Below are 18,202 nucleotides of genomic sequence, written 5' to 3'. Positions count from 1 at the left end.
GATGAGAGGAGGGGGGCAGTGCTGAAGAAGACCCTACACCTCCTAAGAGAACAAGAGCAGTGTTGCAGGCAACACTGCAAGAGTGTCTATATAACCATACATTCTCTTTGTCATAGGTAGTTGAGTGGATCCTCATCCACTCTACACTTAACTAGTTATATCTTTACCATATCATATACTTAGTAGTTCTGTCACAAGTTGCAATTGCAGGCAATTGCATCTAACATAGTGTGTGTGTTGTATCACCACTATTTGATGACATCTGTAGGCAGTACTCTACTGCAGTCCAGATATGATCAATACCAAAGGCAGTCTCTGTGGTCTGGTGCTCTTGATCTCATACCAAAGGCAGTTGTCTGCTGCAGTCCAGTTCTTAACCAATCAGTTCAATTGTACAACTGTCAACACTACAGATGCTCATGTCCAGACAGATGCTATTGCCACACACCTGGTGTGGTCCAAGAAGGTTTTCTAGAACCTTGATTGTGCCATGCTACCTCTGGACAGAGTGTCCACAGCAGTTAGTTGGAATCTGTTCTAAATCATAGTTACAATCCATTCCAGCAAGAAAGATCATAGAAGGCCTTTATGATAGATTTTGTCAAGGTTGATTCTAGTTGGCCTTTACAATAAATTTCGGGTTCCAGGCGCATGACCGCTGACATGTGTCATGGGCCTGGATGCTCAAGAAGCAGGTGGGTCACTGGTTCATATGGAAGGAGCACAGGTATCGAAGATCTAGTCGATACCATTAGAGAGCATGGTCATAGTGCAGTCTCCATGGAGACCATGGACTCCTACAGACTCACATGCAAAGGAGGACCGAGCCCATATGTGAGGAGGGCCAGGCACAGCCATGAAGAGGACCAAGCTCAAGGAGCATGCAGATGGTTACCACTCAGGGGCTCAAGAGACAAGAGTCAAAGGAACTGTCACCAGTCAAAGGAGAAGGAGCAGTGTATAGGTAACTGGCAAGCAGGTCCTGAGGAGGAGGAGCAGTGTCAAAAGAGTCAACACCACTCAGGAGGCACAGGGGTGCCAACCAAGCAGGATAGCAAGGAGGAGGAGCAGTGTCAAAGGAGTCGATACAGCTCAAGAGGCACAAGGGTGCCAAGCAAGCAGGATAGTTCAAGGAGGACAGGAGTGGTGCTAGAGGGGCCCCCTGTACAAGTACTCGATGAAGAAGGTACTCTCTGGAGAGAGAGCAGGAGCAGCATCACTGGCGATGCTGTGAAGAGGTATATAACCATGCTTTCTCATCATCAAAGGTCAAGTGGATCCTCATCCACTCTACACAACCATCATAACTAGTTATCACTTCAGCATAAGTATATATTAGTTTCAGTCAGCATAGCAGCAATCTATCAAGGTTGCTCCTCATCATAGTGTGTGTGTTGTATCACCACTACCTGACATCCGAAGGCGCCCCATAGCAGGTTAGTGGTCTGGATCAAGATAGAACCAAAGGCAGTAGTCCACTGCAGTCCAGGGATCACCTCCAGCATCAGTCAACACACTGGACACTCATGTTGATGCCACCAACCTCATCACCAACACCATCAACCTCATTATCATCGACATTCACCAACCTTATCACCAACACCATTGACCTCATCATCATCAACACTCACACCAGACCTTGGTGTCATCATAATCTACGCATTGATATTGATTGTGCTGAGCTACCCCTGAATGGAGTGTCCACAGAGGTCAGCTGAAACCTACAATAGTATATACAACAAATGCCACCCACTGTCATCACGCAACTTGATAGTCACTGAACAACTAGCTCGTCGAGACTGATACCAAGACAATAGCTGTCACACAACTTGATAGTCACCGAGTATCTCGACAGACCGACCTGGGTTTCAGGCGCGAGACCCCTGACAACATGGTTCAGGTACTTTACTATGTGAATTGCTGTGCTCCACACACCATTGGTTGGTTTCGACATGTAGCATGCTAGAGTTCCCACAGCAAATGAAATGTCTGGTCTTACCATGTTGGACACCCATAGTAGTTGTCCTACTAACTTCTGGTATTGCTTGACTCTTGTTGGTATGCATCCACTGCCTTCCATGGTGGTTGCCACACTTTGCATAGGTATCCAGGATTTCTCATTCCTCCCCTCCAGCCATTTGTTTACCATTGCTTTGATATATGCCTTCAAGTCCAGGGATATCTTTCTTTAAGCCCTTTCTTGAGTGATCTTCACTCCTAGGAGCTCTTTAACCATCCCATTGTCTTCAGTTCCCCACTTATTCATGATTTTGGCCTTGGTGTGATCCATTTCCCTGTGACTGAGTGATGCCACCAGCATGTCATCTACATATGCTGTGATGATTGTAATCCAATCGCCTGTCCCTCTTGTATATAGGCACAGTGCACTTGGCATGCAGTGGAATCCAATGTCACAGGGTCTGCGCAGAAGACCCTAGACAAACATTGGGTGTGTTGTGTGCACAAAATGTAAAATCAACCACATTGTGGGTTCCTGATTGATTTCAGTGAAGTTGATCAGAAAAAACCCATCTGGTAGATTTCACTAAACATACTGCGAGAAGATCCCATCAGTGTGTAACAGGTTGGATGTCCTTGTGGGAGTGATGGGATAGCCAGAGGAGGATGTCACCATTATTGGAGGAGAAGGAGACATACAGGAGGTGATTGCATGTGAGGAAGGGGACCAAGCCCAGGAGCACATGTGGGGTTACCACACAGGGAAATGGTCTCACACATGCCAAAGAGGCAACCACATGGAGCAAGAACAAGACAGTAGGGGTGTCTGCATGGAGAGAGAGTGGGACAGTAGAGCTGTCCACATGGAGCGGGAGTGGGACAATAGAGGTGTCTGCACAGGGAAACAGAAGCACGTGGACCGAGGAGATGTTCATACGATAGAGGAGGAGCAGGAGGAGTAGGACCGATGTCAAGACAACGCCCATACGAGACAGGGGGAGTAGGAGGAGTATGAGTAGGGTTGCAAAGGTTATACACCTTCTCGAGAGAACAGGAGCAGTGTTGCCGGCAACACTGCCTACAGCTATATATACATACACTCTCTTCATAGCAGTTGAGTGGATTGTCACAGGGCCAGCGCAGAGATCATAAGCAGCCGTGCTGCGCAGCTGCCGAAATGAGCTCAGCACACCAGAAGCAGAACTGGTCGAGACCCAGGGGCACCAACCAATCTCACCAAGATTGGTCAAACAGTGAGTGGGGGGGGGAAACCTTATCAAGAATGGTTGAGATGGTGGGTACTGGGAAGTTTCACTGAGACTGGCCCGAGATGAAGTGGATCAACCAGCCCCATGACAAGATGAGGGTGTCCCACCAAGATCAAAGGGACAGCCACTGAGAGCAGGAAACAAGAGACCTCACCACCAGATGAGGTGGGAGGAGACCCCTGAGCATGATGAAGTTGGCATAGGAGAATTGTCACCTCAGCAAGGGAGTAAGGATAGGAAGGGCAGGATAGTAGTAGGAGTCAGATAGAACAGGATGGACAGGGAGGCCATACCCTGTAAGGAAGGGGGGGCCATGGTGAGGTAGACACCATGGCATGAAGATATATATACACCCCTCTGTCATAGTGAATGAGTGGATCCAGCATCCACTCTATTCTTAACTAAACTATACTCTACTGTAACATATACTTAGTTGTTCCATCACCTAGTGCAATCACAGGCCATTGCTACTAATCTGAGAAGGTGTGTCATATCACCTCTCACTGATGTCATCTGTAGGCAGTAGTTACTGCAGTCCAGACAATCACCTCTCCATAGGCAGTACTCATACTGTGGTCCAGGCTTCTCTCACTGATTCACCATTGCTCATCAACACCTCAAACACTCATGTCAAGTTGATGGATCATCATCCTGTATATTAAGTGTTCTGCAACAAGCAGGTACCAACTGTGCCACATTACCACTGAACTGAGTGTTCACAGCAGTTAGCCGAAACTTGCTGAACAAATAATCTGTCAAGCAGTCTCAGTGAAAGTGGCTGACAGGTGCATACTCAAGCACACTCACTGAAACTGGTTGAAATCACCCAAACTGGTAGCTTTCGGGTTCCAGGCACATGACCGCTGACATGGATCCTCATCCACTCTACTTTATCTTTACCTTATCTTAACTCTTGTCTTGTTCCAGTATTGTCAACCATTGCAATCATAGGGCATTGCAACTACTCTGTGTGTGTGTGTCATATTACTGCCACTTGATGTCTTCCATAGGCAGTATCTCTACTGTGGTCTGGGCTCTTCAACCAAAATCCATCTGTAGGCAGTAACTCCACAGCAGTCTGGACACCTCTCATACATCTGCTAGCATCACAAACACTCATGTTAGGACAGACAGGGTCATACCATTTCAAGAACATCTAGACTTAAGAACATCAAACATGCCACACCACTTCTGAATGGAGTGTTCACAGCAGTTAGTCAGAATCCACCAGAAGTTGGTCTTCTGGTATATCTTGCTGAATTCAATTGGAAAGAGCTTACTCGATAGATTTCACCAAAATCGATCAGAATCAGCCTTTTCAATAGATTCTGGGTTTCAGGCATACAACCGCTGACAGAATCCTCGTGCCACAAGCCTGGCCTTGAACTTCATAGGCACCAGATTTGCATCTGTCTTGTGTTGGAGATTGCGATCCAGTCCGATCCCTGGGTGACATAAATCAGATCTGTGAGGGATCGGGCAGAGGAGGTTCAGTCAGCAATCAGGTAAGATAGATCTGATTGGGATCAGGTGAGGCCAACCTGATTGGGGATCGAGCTGAGCCAATACAAGACAGAGATCAGATACAACCATGTCCCACTTGTTGTTATACATTGTCATTAGGTAAGGATGCCCACAGTCGGGCATGTGCCACACATTTGTATATATATCTAGCAGGAGCTTGAGGCTCCCGCCACATTCGCTTGATTAGTCAATTTTAGTATAGTGTTTTAGTTGAAAATGTGTCGGCATCTCAAGAGGGATGCACAAGTCACAGCTAAGACACCGAGGGACCAGATGCATGCATAAGTGATGAATACAATGAAGTACATGGAGGTTGGCATGACAATGGCTCAGGGGCATTGCAGAAAGCAGTAACTCAAGGGGTCACAGAAGAGGTGGCTCATCTGACTCGGACATGACTAGAAGGTAGCAACAAGGTATATATATATGTCTGTCATTGTGATCCATATCAAAGAAATACTAAGCATTACAAGAAACATACAACTGTGGTAAGGGAGCCTGATTGTGGCCCCAATATTGGCATATACTAATTGTTATCTTCAACTGATTAAGAGTCTGAAGAAGCTACCAACCGAGCTAATCAAAGCCCATCAACAATCATGGTGGAAGATGCTGAAACCCAAGTTGGCACCAGCACAAGGACCAAAGGAGGCAGGAAAGGCAAGACAACCCAGGTGCAAGCCAACAATGACACCACTAACAAGAATGAGCTGGAGGTTGCCAACAACAAAGCTGACAAAGAAGCTGACTCTGACTCAGATTTTGACAATGGCAACAAGTGATATAACTTCCACACCCTAGCAAAGCTCCTTGAGCCTGTACCAAAGCTCATGTCACACAGCTACTACAGCTGGAGTGTGCATGTAAAGTCATTCCTTCAGTCTGTGCCTCATGCAATTAAACACCTTGAGGGAGTGTATGATAAGAAGCACCTGAAATGGAGCTGCACCCTCAATGATGCTTTGATCAATGCTCTCTGCAGAACAATTGACACTACCAGGGAGCACAATGTCAACTACCTTGTTCTAGATGTAATCAAAGAGTACCTCACCTTTCATCAAGTATGGAGAAAGATTGAAAACAGGCTAATGAACAAAGCCACCAAGACATCCCACAGACTTGCACTCATCTCACAGCTTGGCAACATAAAGATGTTCCATTCAGATGCAAGGAAGCTAATCCAAGAGATCTGGTCCATTCAGACTGAAAGCAGTCTCCTTGGGAAGCTGTTTGCCATTAACACATTGTTCTTGGCTCTGCAGAAATGCACGATCCAGCATCTGGTGTACAAAGAGACAGTTGCCACCATCCATCAAATCGACTTCAATACCCTTGCCACTGCATTGAGCATCTGCCAGACCACCATAGAGAGCATCCCTGCACAAAAGGTCAACCCTCGACAGGCCAGCACCAGGCTCACTGGCAACAATGATCAAGATGACCAGACTGGGGAGACCAAAACTGACAACAACAACATGAACCCAAAGAACACAAGCAGACCATGATGAATCCGATGCTGGAACTGCAAATGGACAGGACATGGCATTAGTCAGTGCGATGCTTCAGTCACCATCCCCAAAGACTCCCCCCTTGCTAAACCCAAATAGGAAGTGTGGTGCTCCCTCACCCTCACACCAAATTGGCAGGAACCCCCAAACCCAAAAGAAATGTCTCATTGGATTTTGGACTTGGGGGCAAGCTATCATATGGTGAACACTTATGGCATGCTCACCCACCCAAGAACCTGTTGAAAGCATATAATCACCACTGGAAATGAGTTTCTGGAGGCGACAGCCATAGGAGATGTTAACATATCAACAGATTACAGGGACATTCCCCTACAAAATGTATTGTATGTCAAGCATCTCAATGTTAACCTCCTGTCAACAAATTCATTGATGGATGATGGAGCATGAGTGATACTGGATAGTACTGGCAGACAAATCTATTTGATAAATGGCATGACACTTAAGATTGCAAAGAATCATGAGCAAGGACTCTTGGAGTTCTGAGGTGACACATGGCAAGAGAGTGCAATGACCACATCAACACCATTGTTTGACAGTGTTGATGAGGAGTTCGAGCATATTAAGAATGAGCCAAAAAACTCAAAACAATGGTTATGGCATGAATGCCTCAGACACCCAGGTCAAGATAAGTCAAAAGCAATCATAGACAAACTGAATGGCAAGCACATTGTGGAATTGGACCTGGACACTGCTCTGACATGTGAGCAGTGCATATGATCCAAAAGTACAAGTGTGTGGATGGGGCAAGGTAGTGTCAAGAGAGCCACTAGACCCCTGGATCTCATTCACATCAACCTGATCATTGATTCATCTCATGTGACAGAGTATATGTGCACCTTGGTGCTTGTGGATGATCACAGCAAGTATGTATGTGTCCAACCCCTGTTAAGGAAAATTTATGCATTTGGTCAACTTAGGAAGATAGTCACGTTTCTTGAGACACAGACAGGAAGGGAACTAACAGCCCTCCAATTGGACCAAGGAACAGAATGGAGGACAAATGAAGCCTTGGAGTGGATGTATAGTAAAGGTATACAATGGCAAACCACAGTAGGATACAGCAGCAGGCAAAACAGACAGGTGAAAAGAATGAACAGGAGCCTTGGGGAAAGGATGCAGACACTCTTGATGCAAAGGAGACTGCCAAAGAGATTCTGGCCATATGCGATTTGAGTGGCAGCATTCAAGATGAACCTCACTCCAAGTGTTGACAACAAGTTCCCTTACCAAGCAATGTTCAGAAAGTCACTGGAGCGATTCATAAGTCTTTTTCAAGTGTTTGGATGCTTGGCATGGGTAAATGTACCCAAGGTCAAGTGAGATAACAAGAAGCTGGATCAGCAAGCCATTGCATCCATTTTCTTAGGGTACAGCTTAGAGTGAAAAGGTTGGCTGTTCTATAGCCCAGATTACAGCCCAACAATCTTTTGGAGTAACTCAGCAAAGTTCATGGAATCAAAATGTTGGTCAGACAGGACAGAGTGGTGACCAGTCAATACACAAATGCCTCCAATGATGACAACTGAAGAAGACATCAAGAATCTAGGGTATACAGAGGAAAATTTATTTGATGAAGTAGATGGAGAACCATTAATGGAATACATGGACATGGATCTAACTTCAGAAGACAAATTAAGTGAAAGAACAGCAAAAGTGACCAAGCATGAACTGGTTGCCGAGACCCAGATTGATGACAAATTTTTTGGACTTGTGGCAACATGCCTGGAATGGAGAAAGAACTTGGACCCAACTGTCCATGAGGCATTGGGTGGAGAGGACAGGAAGCATTGGGAAGAGGCCATGTGAAAGGAGCTGGATGGACTAGAAGCAATGGGCATGTGGGAAATCACCAACCTCCCAAAAGATGCAAACACCATTGACACATGGTGGGTCCTCAAGATCAAGACTGATGCAAACCTCATACCAATGAAGTTCAAGGCCAGACTTGTGGCACAAGGTTTCACACAGCACAAAGGTATTGACTACATGGAAGTCTTCACACTGGTAGTGCCCATCCAGTCCATTCAAGGAGTGATCACCATTGTGGCAGTCTGAAATTGGGAAATGGACTCAATTGATGTGAAGCAAGCATATCTAAACTCAACAATACACCATGATGTATACTTAAAGCCACTGAATGGAATCAAAATACCTGGAAAAGTGCTGAAAGTAGTGAAGGGACTGTACAGCTTGAAACAATCAGGCCATGAGTGGAACATTGAGCTAGACTCACATCTCCAAATGATTGGATTTCACTGCATGCCAAGCACACCATGCTTATATTCAAGAGGAACAGATGATAGAATCACAATCATTACAGCATACATAGATGACATGCTGATAATGTTGCCCAGCTGCAGCAAGGTCAATCACACTAAGCAAGAAATCATGGATAAATGGGAAATGAAGGACAATGGCAAAATCAAGGAGTTCTTGGGGATAAAGATCACATGTGACAGAAGGCAGAGGAGGATATCCCTGGATCTAACAGCATATGTCAAGGCAATGGTAAACAAATGGTTAGAGGGAACAAATGAGAAATCCTGGATACCCATGCTGAGTGTGGCAAACATGGCCAGAGGCAAGAAGTGCAACCCTCAACAGGCAAGGAAGTGCCAGGAATTGGTCAGCCAACTATTGTGGGTGTCCAACACTGCCTGACCAGACATTGCTTTTGCAGTGGGGACATTGGCACAATATATGTCAAACCTGATTGACAGTGCATGGAAGGCAGCCATTCATAAGGTGAAATATTTAAATCAGACAAGTGGATACCAACTGTACTTAGGAGGCAGGTTGGACAAACATGCAGACAAACCAGTAACAACATATACCAATGCAAATTGGGCATTGGACCCCACAAATGGATGGAGGAGCACCTCAGGAGTGATAATGTACATATACAGATGCCCAGTCAGTTGGAAATCTCATGTTCAGAAATGTGTGGTGTTGTCAGCAGTCAAAGCAGAATTTTTCACTGCTTCCGAAGCAGTACAAGAGGTGCTATTCTTCTCATATTTGCTTCAGGATTTGGAGATCACAGATGTCCAGCCAATGCTCTACACAGACAGTCAGGGGTGCATCCAGGTAAGTAAAGACCCAGCCAAGCACTGGAAGTTGAAGCACATTGATACCTGGTACCATTTTGTTTGCAATCATGTGCAAGAGGGTGATGTAATGATCAAATTCATTGGAATGGCAAACAATGTAGCAGACATTCTGACAAAACCTTTGCAGGGCCTCAACACCTCTCGATTAACTAAGATGATAATAGGATTGGAGATACCACCAAGGGAGGGAGTTGAAAATGCATTGGCATCTCAAGAGGGATGCACAAGTCACAGCCAAGACACCGAGGGACCGGATGCATGCATAAGTGATGAATAAATTGTTATCTTCAACTGTTTTGCTCTTTAGTTTGAACACCGTACTTAGACCATCGTCGACCACTGAGTGTCGACACCCGTATTCTTTCATTATTTTAACAAATGACAGAGTGTGACAGCGAGTGGGACTAAGCGGTACCCAATTCCTTACTGTATCGGCTCCGCCCGATCTCCGCTCAGATCGGCTCTATGTCATCTTTTAGGATTTTACTGGATCGTAACCTTCAGCAAAATATTCTCGACTTGTTCAAAACATGCAGACTCGAATTTTAATATTCTTCAGCGTGTGCAAAACAAGACAACGGGAAATAGAATTGTTAGCATGTCAGTGGTCTGATCAAAGGAGACAAGCTGCGGAAGACAAACACATCCGAAGTGTCGAACACACTATGATTTCGTTGACTCAACAAATTTTATACACTGCATTCGAAAATTCTGGAAAAATGCATGCCATGATTACGATGAGCATTATTTTTGCAAGCGAAACCAGCTTTTTTGGTGCCAAAGTCAGCTTAATTTCTTTCCTTTGCTCTTTTCTTTGCTTTGCCCGGATACGATCCAGCAAAATGACAGTGGAAGAATAAGCCGATACAATAAGGGGTCCGGCATAGCAGATACGAAAAGAAATCGGGCATTGCCTGGTCCCGCCCGTCGTCGCCCTTTGTCATTAAGAGGCACATGATAAAAGATTAAAGGATGATGAATGACTGAAGGAGAACGGATGTCGACACTCAGCGATCGACGTCAATCAGAGCACAGTGCAGCTGCTATTTAGGGCAAAAACACTATACCCAATTGACTAAAAGAACTTGGTGAGAGCCTAGAGCTCTCAGCTTGATATACAGCTCGCGCATAAACTGTCCCACGATTTCAGATGTCACCACACATCACTCCAATGCTCAATAGCCATACGTCTTATTGCCACACTGTTTTATATCGTCTGAAAGCTTTGCTTCTTCTCTCCAAGACTATGTGATTGATATTGACAATGCATGAGAAAATTGTGCATCAAAAAAGAGTCGAGAATAATTTTAGTCATGCTAGAATTGGTAAACATATCTAATTGTTTGAATCGTTTTGACGATGAACATCGCAAAAAATGTGCGTGATTCGAAAACTTGTTTATAACATCTGTGGATGCTGAAGGTTACGATCCAGCAAGACGTTAAAAGTGACATAAGGCGATATGATAAAAGATCGGGCCGAGCCGATCTAAGCGGAGAACGGGTACCGCTTAGTCCCGCTCGTTGTCACACTCCGTCATTAAGAAGGACGCTCCCACCTTTGGCATGTGCCGCTACTGTGTATATATATCGAGCGGAGAGCTCAAGGCTACCACCATGTTTCTCTAAGTCAATCGAGTATAGTGTTTCTGCCCCAATACCTGTGTTGAAAGAATAAAACAATACGGGTGTTGACACTCAGCGGTCGACAACAGTCTAAGCACAGTGTTCAAGCTATTGAGCAAAAACACTATATTATATTGACCTAGAGAAAGAATGTTGTTGGAGCCTCGAGCTCTCCGCTTGATATATATACAAAGTGACAGCACATAAGGGATGGGCACATCCTCCTTAATGACAAAGTACGACAACGAGTGGGACACAGTTGTACCCGATCCCTCACTTGTATCGGCTTTGCCCAATCCCGGATCAGATTGGCTCCGCCCGATTCCCTATCAAATCAGATCTATGTCATACTTTAGTGTCATACTTTAGCGTCTTACTGGATCGTAATCTTCAGCATACTGTGCTTTGACTGAGATTGACCGCTGAACGTCGACAACCGTCCTCCTTCTATTATTTTCTCAGGTTATGAGCCCAAGTCAGTACATTATTTTCAAGTAGATACCTTACCATGTCGGACCACGACTATTCCGCATACGAGGACTTCATTCAGATGATAGAGGGCCTCATCTCTTGCCTTCCGGACATGCTCCAAAGCTGTTTCCATAGGGTTCTAATCAGCAAGACCTACCTCTCATCTGCTTCCCAAGATCAAAGCGGTCACAGAATGGGCCCAGGTCATGGGTTGCAAAATAGAGGTGGCTGGCGCACTCTATCATGTGTTGAAACAAGAGTGACACTTGGCGACAGAGATCGGGAAATATCAGTCTGAGTACGGTGTTCGAGCTAAAGAGCAAAACATTATACTAAATTGACATAGAAAAGAATGTGGCAGGAGCCTTGAGTTCCCTGCTAGATATATATGTCACAGGGTCTGCACAGAAGGTCCTGCGCAGAAGATCTGAAGCAGGTATCGGGTGGCGAAGATCGGGTCGGGCATGTTGTGCACACAAATTGTGAAATCAACCACAGCATGGATTTCTGGTTGGTCTTGCCAAAAAGGATCAGAACAAGCCCATTCAGTAGGTTTCACCAGATGTGCTGCAGAAGGCTTCCATCAGTTTGGCATGGGTCGATCGTTCACAAGGAAATAACAGGAGGATCGGAAGAGGAGGTTTTTAGCATTGGAAGGAGTCATACTGAGGAGGACCGCATGTGAGGAGGGGACCGAGCTCAGTAGCATGCAGTTGGTTACCACACAGGGGGACGTGCTCACAGCTGTCATGGGACCGGAAGGATGTGCAGAAAGAACTGGAGTCATATGAAGTGACCATGCACAACAAATTGTGGATTGGGCTACGAGAGGTTTCTGACAGAGCTCAGTGAGATTGGTAGGATCAAAGGCTCTATGGCAGAACTTGTCAAGATTGGCAGTAGCAACACCTTACTACAGAACCCATTGGGATCAGTAGTACCATGCTTGTACAACAGATCTCATGGAAACCAATTAGGAGACACTTCTATCACTGATCCCACAATAAGAGGACAACAAGCAAGGAATGGGCTGCCACCTGATGAGGCAGGGGCCCTACACTACAATGAACTAGGCGCAAGGAGGTGGGTGCTGTCAGAGGTCACAGACCCAAAACCTGATATCTGTAATAGAATCGTGTCTATTATGAATTCCATCGAGATATGTGACAACACTTGTGGTATTACAATTCTTGGTGAGATATGTAGTAGAGACATCTCTATCACTTTTCTTGCTCAAAGATGTAGTAATGGTTTTGCTATTGCAGGTTTCGACTAACCACTGTGGACACTCCATCCAGAGGTAGCTTGGCACAATCAATAACTTGAATGTATTGCATGACACCAAAGGTCTGGTGTGAGCAATGTGTTTGGTAGTGCTGACATGAGTGTCCAGTGTGTCGACTGAATGCTTGAGGTGATCCCCAGACTGCAGTGGATGACTGCCTTTGGTTCTATCTTTATCCAGACTGATGGTTTGCTATGAACCACCTTCGGATGTCAGTGAGTGGTGATACAACACATGTGCTACAATGGAAGCAATCTACTTGATTGTGACTACACTGACTGAAACTAATATATACTTATGCTGAAGTGATAACTAGTTGTGTATGGTGTAGAGTGGATCTGGATCCACTTGCCTGCTATGACGAGGAGCATGGTTATATACCATCCCAGCAATGTTGCCTGTGACACTGCTCCTGTCCTGTGAGGCCCCTTCAGCTCCATGTCTTCTCCTCTTCTTTCTGACTGCTTTTCCATCCACACTAGATTGCTGCTCATGTCATATCCCTCGACCTTTGTGGATGGATGGCCACTTGCTGCTTCATCTCCATCAGGGGCCATCCCACTTCATCCAAGTGGTGACTCACCCCCCCCTCTCATTACTCACTGTCATTGGTACCCACCTGCTGGTGCTGACTTCCATGTTGTGCAGGGCCCCTACCTCATCCAGTGGCAACCCCAAATGTCCTCCCCTTCTAGCCTTTTATCATACAAACATCCTTGCCATTGATCTCCACAGGACCTGTTGTACAATCCTGTTTATTGCAGATTCCAGTGTGATTTGTGATACCCTGAGTGCTCATACTGATCTAGATGAGATCTGCCTTAGAGCTGCTTCTCCTACAGATTTTGGTGGACTCTATTACAAGTCCTATTATCTGCCCAATTCCTCAATTCCTGTGCTCCCTTCATATGTCTTGATGGATCTTCCTGATTCCTGCGCATCCCGTCCCATGACAGGTGCCAACATCAGGAGCAAGATGAACAGGGGTGAACACTGCCACTGGGATGAAGTGGGGACAACTCCTATCAAAAAAGAGCAACAGGGATAGCCTCCTCGACCACAAAGAGCAGGAGAAGCAGTGCTTGAGGAAGGGAGTACACCCCTTGGCATAGCAGGAGCAGTGTCACAGGCAACTCTGCAGGAGGTGTCGATATAAGATTATCACTCTAGTCATGATAGTCAAGTGGATCCCCATCCACTCTACACCTTACATTACTAGCTATCACTTTCACATAAGTATACTTAGTATTCTGTCAAACAGTTGCAATTGCAGAGCATTGCTTCTATTGTAGTGCATGTGTTGTATCACCACTTCTTGACATCTTCTGAAGGCAGTACATTCTGTGGTCCAGATATCAATCAATACCAAAGGTGGTTTCATACTCCAGTCTGGCTCTCTTGATCTCAACCAAAGGCAGCCATCCACTGTGGTCCAGGGATCAATCTATCAATCAGTTGACACACTGGACACTCATGTTGAAGACAAACACATTCACACCAGACCTTGGTGTCACCTCAAAGGATCTATTGGGTTTCAATCATGCCAAGCTACCTCTGGACAGAGTGTCCCCAGCAGTCAGTCAAAATCTGTGATAACCATTAGTTACAATCCATTTGAGCAAGAACAGTCATAGAAGGCTTCTACAACAGATCCCAGCAAGAACAACATGTCAGGGGTCTCGCGCCTGAAACCCAGGTCGGTCTGTCGAGATACTCGGTGACTATCAAACTGTGCGACAGCTATTGTCTCAGTATCGGTGACTATCAAGTTGTGCAGTGACAGCAGGTGGCATTCGTTGGATATACTATCATAGGTTTCGGCTGACCTCTGTGGACACTCCATTCAGGGGTAGCTCGGCACGATCAATATCAATGTTATGATGACACCAAGGTCTGGTGTGAGTGTTGATGATGATGAGGTTGATGGTGTTGGTAATGAGATTGGTGGTGTCGATGATAATGAGGTTGCTGGTGTTGGTGATAAGGTTGGTGGTGTCAACACGAGTGTCCAGTGTGTTGACTTGATGCTTGAAGTGATCCCCGGACTGCAGTGGACTACTGCCTTCGGTTCTATCTTGATCTGGACCACTAACCTGCTATGGGCACCTTCGGACATCAGGTAGTGGTGATACAACACACACACTATGATGAGGAGCAACCTTTGATGGATTGCTGCTATGCTGACTGAAACTAATATATACTTATGCTGAAGTGATAACTAGTTATGGTGAGTAGAGTGGATGAGGATCCACTCGACCTATGATGATGAGAAAGCATGGTTATATACCTCTTCACAGCATCACCAGCGATGCTGCTCCTGCTCTCTCTCCAGAGAGTACCCTCTTCATCGAGTACTGCTCAGGGGCCTCTCCTGCTTGGCACCCCTGTGCCTCTTGAGTGGTGTCGACTCCTTCGACACTGCTCCTCCTCCTCATGACCTGGTGTCGACTCCTTTGACACTGCTCCTCCTCCTCATGACCTGGTGTCGACTCCTTCGACACTGCTCCTTCTCCTTTGATCAGTGACAGTTCCTTTGGCTCTTGTCTCTCGAGCCCCTGAGTGGTAACCATCTGCATGCTCCTTGAGCTTGGTCCTCTTCGTGGCTGTGCCTGCTCCTTGAGCTTGGTCCTCCTCATGGCTGTGCTTGGCCCTCCTTTGCATGTGAGTCCGTAGGAGTCCATGGTCTCCATGGAGACTGCACTACAACCATGCTCTCTACTGATCTCGACTAGATCTTCAATACCTGTTGAACCTGTGACCCTCCTGCTTCTTGAGCATCCAGGCCCATGACACAACAATAGAAGGCCTCTACCACAGATCTCACCAAGATTAGTTGTAATTGCCTTTTACTACAGATTTCGGGTTTCAGGCGCACGACCGCTGACAACAGCCACAGGGGCGACCACATGGTAGGGAGGAGGACAATAAGGTCGATCACGCGGTCAGGGGAGCCACAAGATAGGAGACCGGAGGATGGTCCCCGGTTAGGAGGAGGAAGAGCAGTGTCAAGGAAGTCGACACGCATCTCCAGGAGAAGGGGAGCAAGGAGACAGGGAGCAGTGTCGGACAAGGGTGTCACTGTCAGAGATTACGATCCAGTGAGATGTTGAAGGGTGAAGCAGAGCCGATCCAATCGGAGATCAGGGAGGGCCGATCCGGTCAGAGGACCGATCTGATCGAAGATCGAGGATAAACCGATTTCACTAGAGATCGGGGACAACCAAGTCCCGCTTGTTGTTGTCATAGGGCTGGATGCGCAGAAGCAGGAAGAATGGATGTCATATGAGGAGGAGCACAGGAATCGCAGGATCGGGCAAAATAAGGGTTACAGCAGAGTTCATTGAGATCTGTAGTAGAGAGGCTCTATGACAGATCTCACCCAAATCAGCACAAGCAGGATCATATCACAAATCCCACCAGAATTGGTAGTATCTTGATCATAGGATAGATCTTGCTGAAGCTGGTGAGAGGACACCAATTCTCACAAGCCTCACAGCAGGACAAGATGCTGTAGGCATTGGGTCCACCACCCTGATGAAGCAAAGGGCTGACCCAACAATGAACTCAGAACAGGAGGGTGGGCAAGATGAGTAAGGGAGGTGAGTCACCACCCAGATGAAGTGGGAATGGCCCCTGTTGATGATGAAGCAGCATGAGGACTGTCCATCCACATGAGGCAAGGGAAGCAGTGCCAATGAGCAGTATTGCAGGGTGGATGGAAAGGATAGGAAGGGCGAGGAGGAGGAGTGGTGTTGAAGAGGCCTCTCAGAGTGGGAGCAGTGTCACAGGTGACATTGTGATAGTGAATATATAACCATGCTCCTTGTCATAGCAATTGAGTGGAACTTCATCCACTCTACACTTTACATTACTAGCTATAACTTCACAATAAGTATACTTAGTAGATTTGTCACCAGTAGCAATCACAGAGCATTGCTACTACCTAGTGCATGTGTTGTATCACCACTTGATGCCATCCAAAGGCAGTTCATTCTGTGGTCTGGAGATTGATCAATACCAAAGGCAGTTCATACTGTGGTCCAGCTCTCTTGACCATTAGAACCAAAGGCAGTCATCCACTGTGGTCTGGGGATCATCAACCATTCAGTTGACACACTGGACACTTGTGTCAGCACAAGCATATTCACACCAGACCTTGGTGTCATCTCAAAATATCTATCAACTAGTGATCATGCTGAGCTACCTCTGAGCTGAATGTCCCCAGTGGTCAGTCAAAATCTGCAATAGATATCAGTTACAACATATTTGAGCAAGAAGAGTCATAGAAGGCTTCTACAACAGATTTCAGCAAGAATAATAATAAACACCTTTTACCACAGATCTCGATAGCATCAGTAGTAGTTGTCTTTCTACTACAGATTTCAGGTTTCAAGCATGCGACATCTGACAGTTGTCAGGTTGGATCATTAGGTATAGCAACTCCCACATCCAGCATGTGCCTCACAAATGTATATATATCAGGCTGGGAACACTAGGTTCTCACCATGCTCTCTTAGTCAATTGAGTGTATTTGTTTCTGTCTATAACTAGCAGTGACATCGTACTCAGACTCTCCCTGATCGCCAGTATCGGGACCCAAACTTCAACAGTCACAGGGTCTGCGCAGAAGGTCCTGCGCAGAAGATCTGAAGCGGGCATTGGGTGTTGACAATCTGATTGGGCATGTTGTGCACATAAATTGTGAGATCAACCATGTCATGGGTTTCTGATTAATCTCACCAAAATTGATCAGAATGAGCCTATTCAGTAGGTTTTACCAAATGTGCTGCACAAAGCTCCCATCAGTACAGAACAGGTTGATTATTCACAAAGGAGCAATGAGCAGATTGGAAAAGGAGGGTCCCAATGCTAGAAGACAAGGGAGTCATACAGGAAGTGATCACATGCAAGGAAGGGGACCAAGCTCAGTGTCATGTGGTTGGTTATCACACAGGGGGGCATGCTCACAACCACATGGAGCCTGCCACAGGGGCAACCACATGGTCAGGGAGCATGACAATAAGGTCTATCACATGATCAGGGGATTCACAAGATAAGGGATCAGAGGATGGTCACTGGTTAGGAGGAAGGAGAGCTGTGTCAAGGAGACCAGGGAATAACCCATGAGGAGGAGGAGCAGTGCCAAAGAGGTCGACATGCTTCACCAGGTGAAGAGGAGCAAGGAGACAGGGGGCAGTGTAGAACGAACTGACACACTGTCCAAGCAGAAGAAGAGCAGTGTCAAAAGGGCAACACACAGCTCAAGGAGAGGAGGAGCGGTGCTGGAGGAGGTTGATAACCCTCCTCAGGAGGAGCAGGAGCAGTGTTGCAGGCGACACCGAACAAACACATAAATACTCTCATTTCACCATAGCATACGAGTGGATCCTCATCCACTCTACTCTATGCTTTCTTACTCTTCACTTAGTTA

The 18,202-nt window shown here is 46.2% G+C and overlaps 4 protein-coding genes across 4 annotated transcripts; all 4 read left to right on the top strand.

The window, feature by feature from the left end:
* Nucleotides 1–5,350: 5,350 nt before the first annotated feature.
* UHO2_04523 (uncharacterized protein) lies at nucleotides 5,351–6,256 on the top strand (the record flags this gene model as incomplete). The annotated part of the gene is made up of 2 exons (XM_041558515.1): nucleotides 5,351–5,529; nucleotides 5,602–6,256. The coding sequence occupies 2 exons, from the start codon at nucleotides 5,351–5,353 to the stop codon at nucleotides 6,254–6,256; spliced, it is 834 nt and encodes a 277-aa protein (XP_041414449.1).
* A 1,854-nt stretch (nucleotides 6,257–8,110) lies between these two features.
* UHO2_04522 (uncharacterized protein) lies at nucleotides 8,111–9,656 on the top strand (the record flags this gene model as incomplete). The annotated part of the gene is made up of 4 exons (XM_041558514.1): nucleotides 8,111–8,284; nucleotides 8,411–8,919; nucleotides 9,001–9,367; nucleotides 9,555–9,656. 4 exons carry the CDS (start codon nucleotides 8,111–8,113, stop codon nucleotides 9,654–9,656), a joined length of 1,152 nt encoding a protein of 383 aa, XP_041414448.1.
* Nucleotides 9,657–11,523: 1,867 nt separating this feature from the next.
* UHO2_04521 (uncharacterized protein) lies at nucleotides 11,524–11,784 on the top strand (the record flags this gene model as incomplete). Its single annotated transcript, XM_041558513.1, has 1 exon — nucleotides 11,524–11,784. The coding sequence occupies one exon, from the start codon at nucleotides 11,524–11,526 to the stop codon at nucleotides 11,782–11,784; it is 261 nt and encodes an 86-aa protein (XP_041414447.1).
* Nucleotides 11,785–17,525: 5,741 nt separating this feature from the next.
* Nucleotides 17,526–17,828, top strand: UHO2_04520 (uncharacterized protein; the record flags this gene model as incomplete). The annotated part of the gene is made up of 1 exon (XM_041558512.1): nucleotides 17,526–17,828. One exon carries the CDS (start codon nucleotides 17,526–17,528, stop codon nucleotides 17,826–17,828), a length of 303 nt encoding a protein of 100 aa, XP_041414446.1.
* Nucleotides 17,829–18,202: the final 374 nt, after the last annotated feature.

This window comes from Ustilago hordei, assembly GCF_900519145.1.
Source record: "Ustilago hordei strain Uho2 genome assembly, contig: UHO2_contig_09, whole genome shotgun sequence".
Classification (NCBI taxonomy): Eukaryota; Fungi; Basidiomycota; class Ustilaginomycetes; order Ustilaginales; family Ustilaginaceae; genus Ustilago; species Ustilago hordei.
The sequence above is the reverse complement of the archived record's forward strand: the minus strand, read 5'-3'. Positions and strand labels throughout refer to the sequence as shown.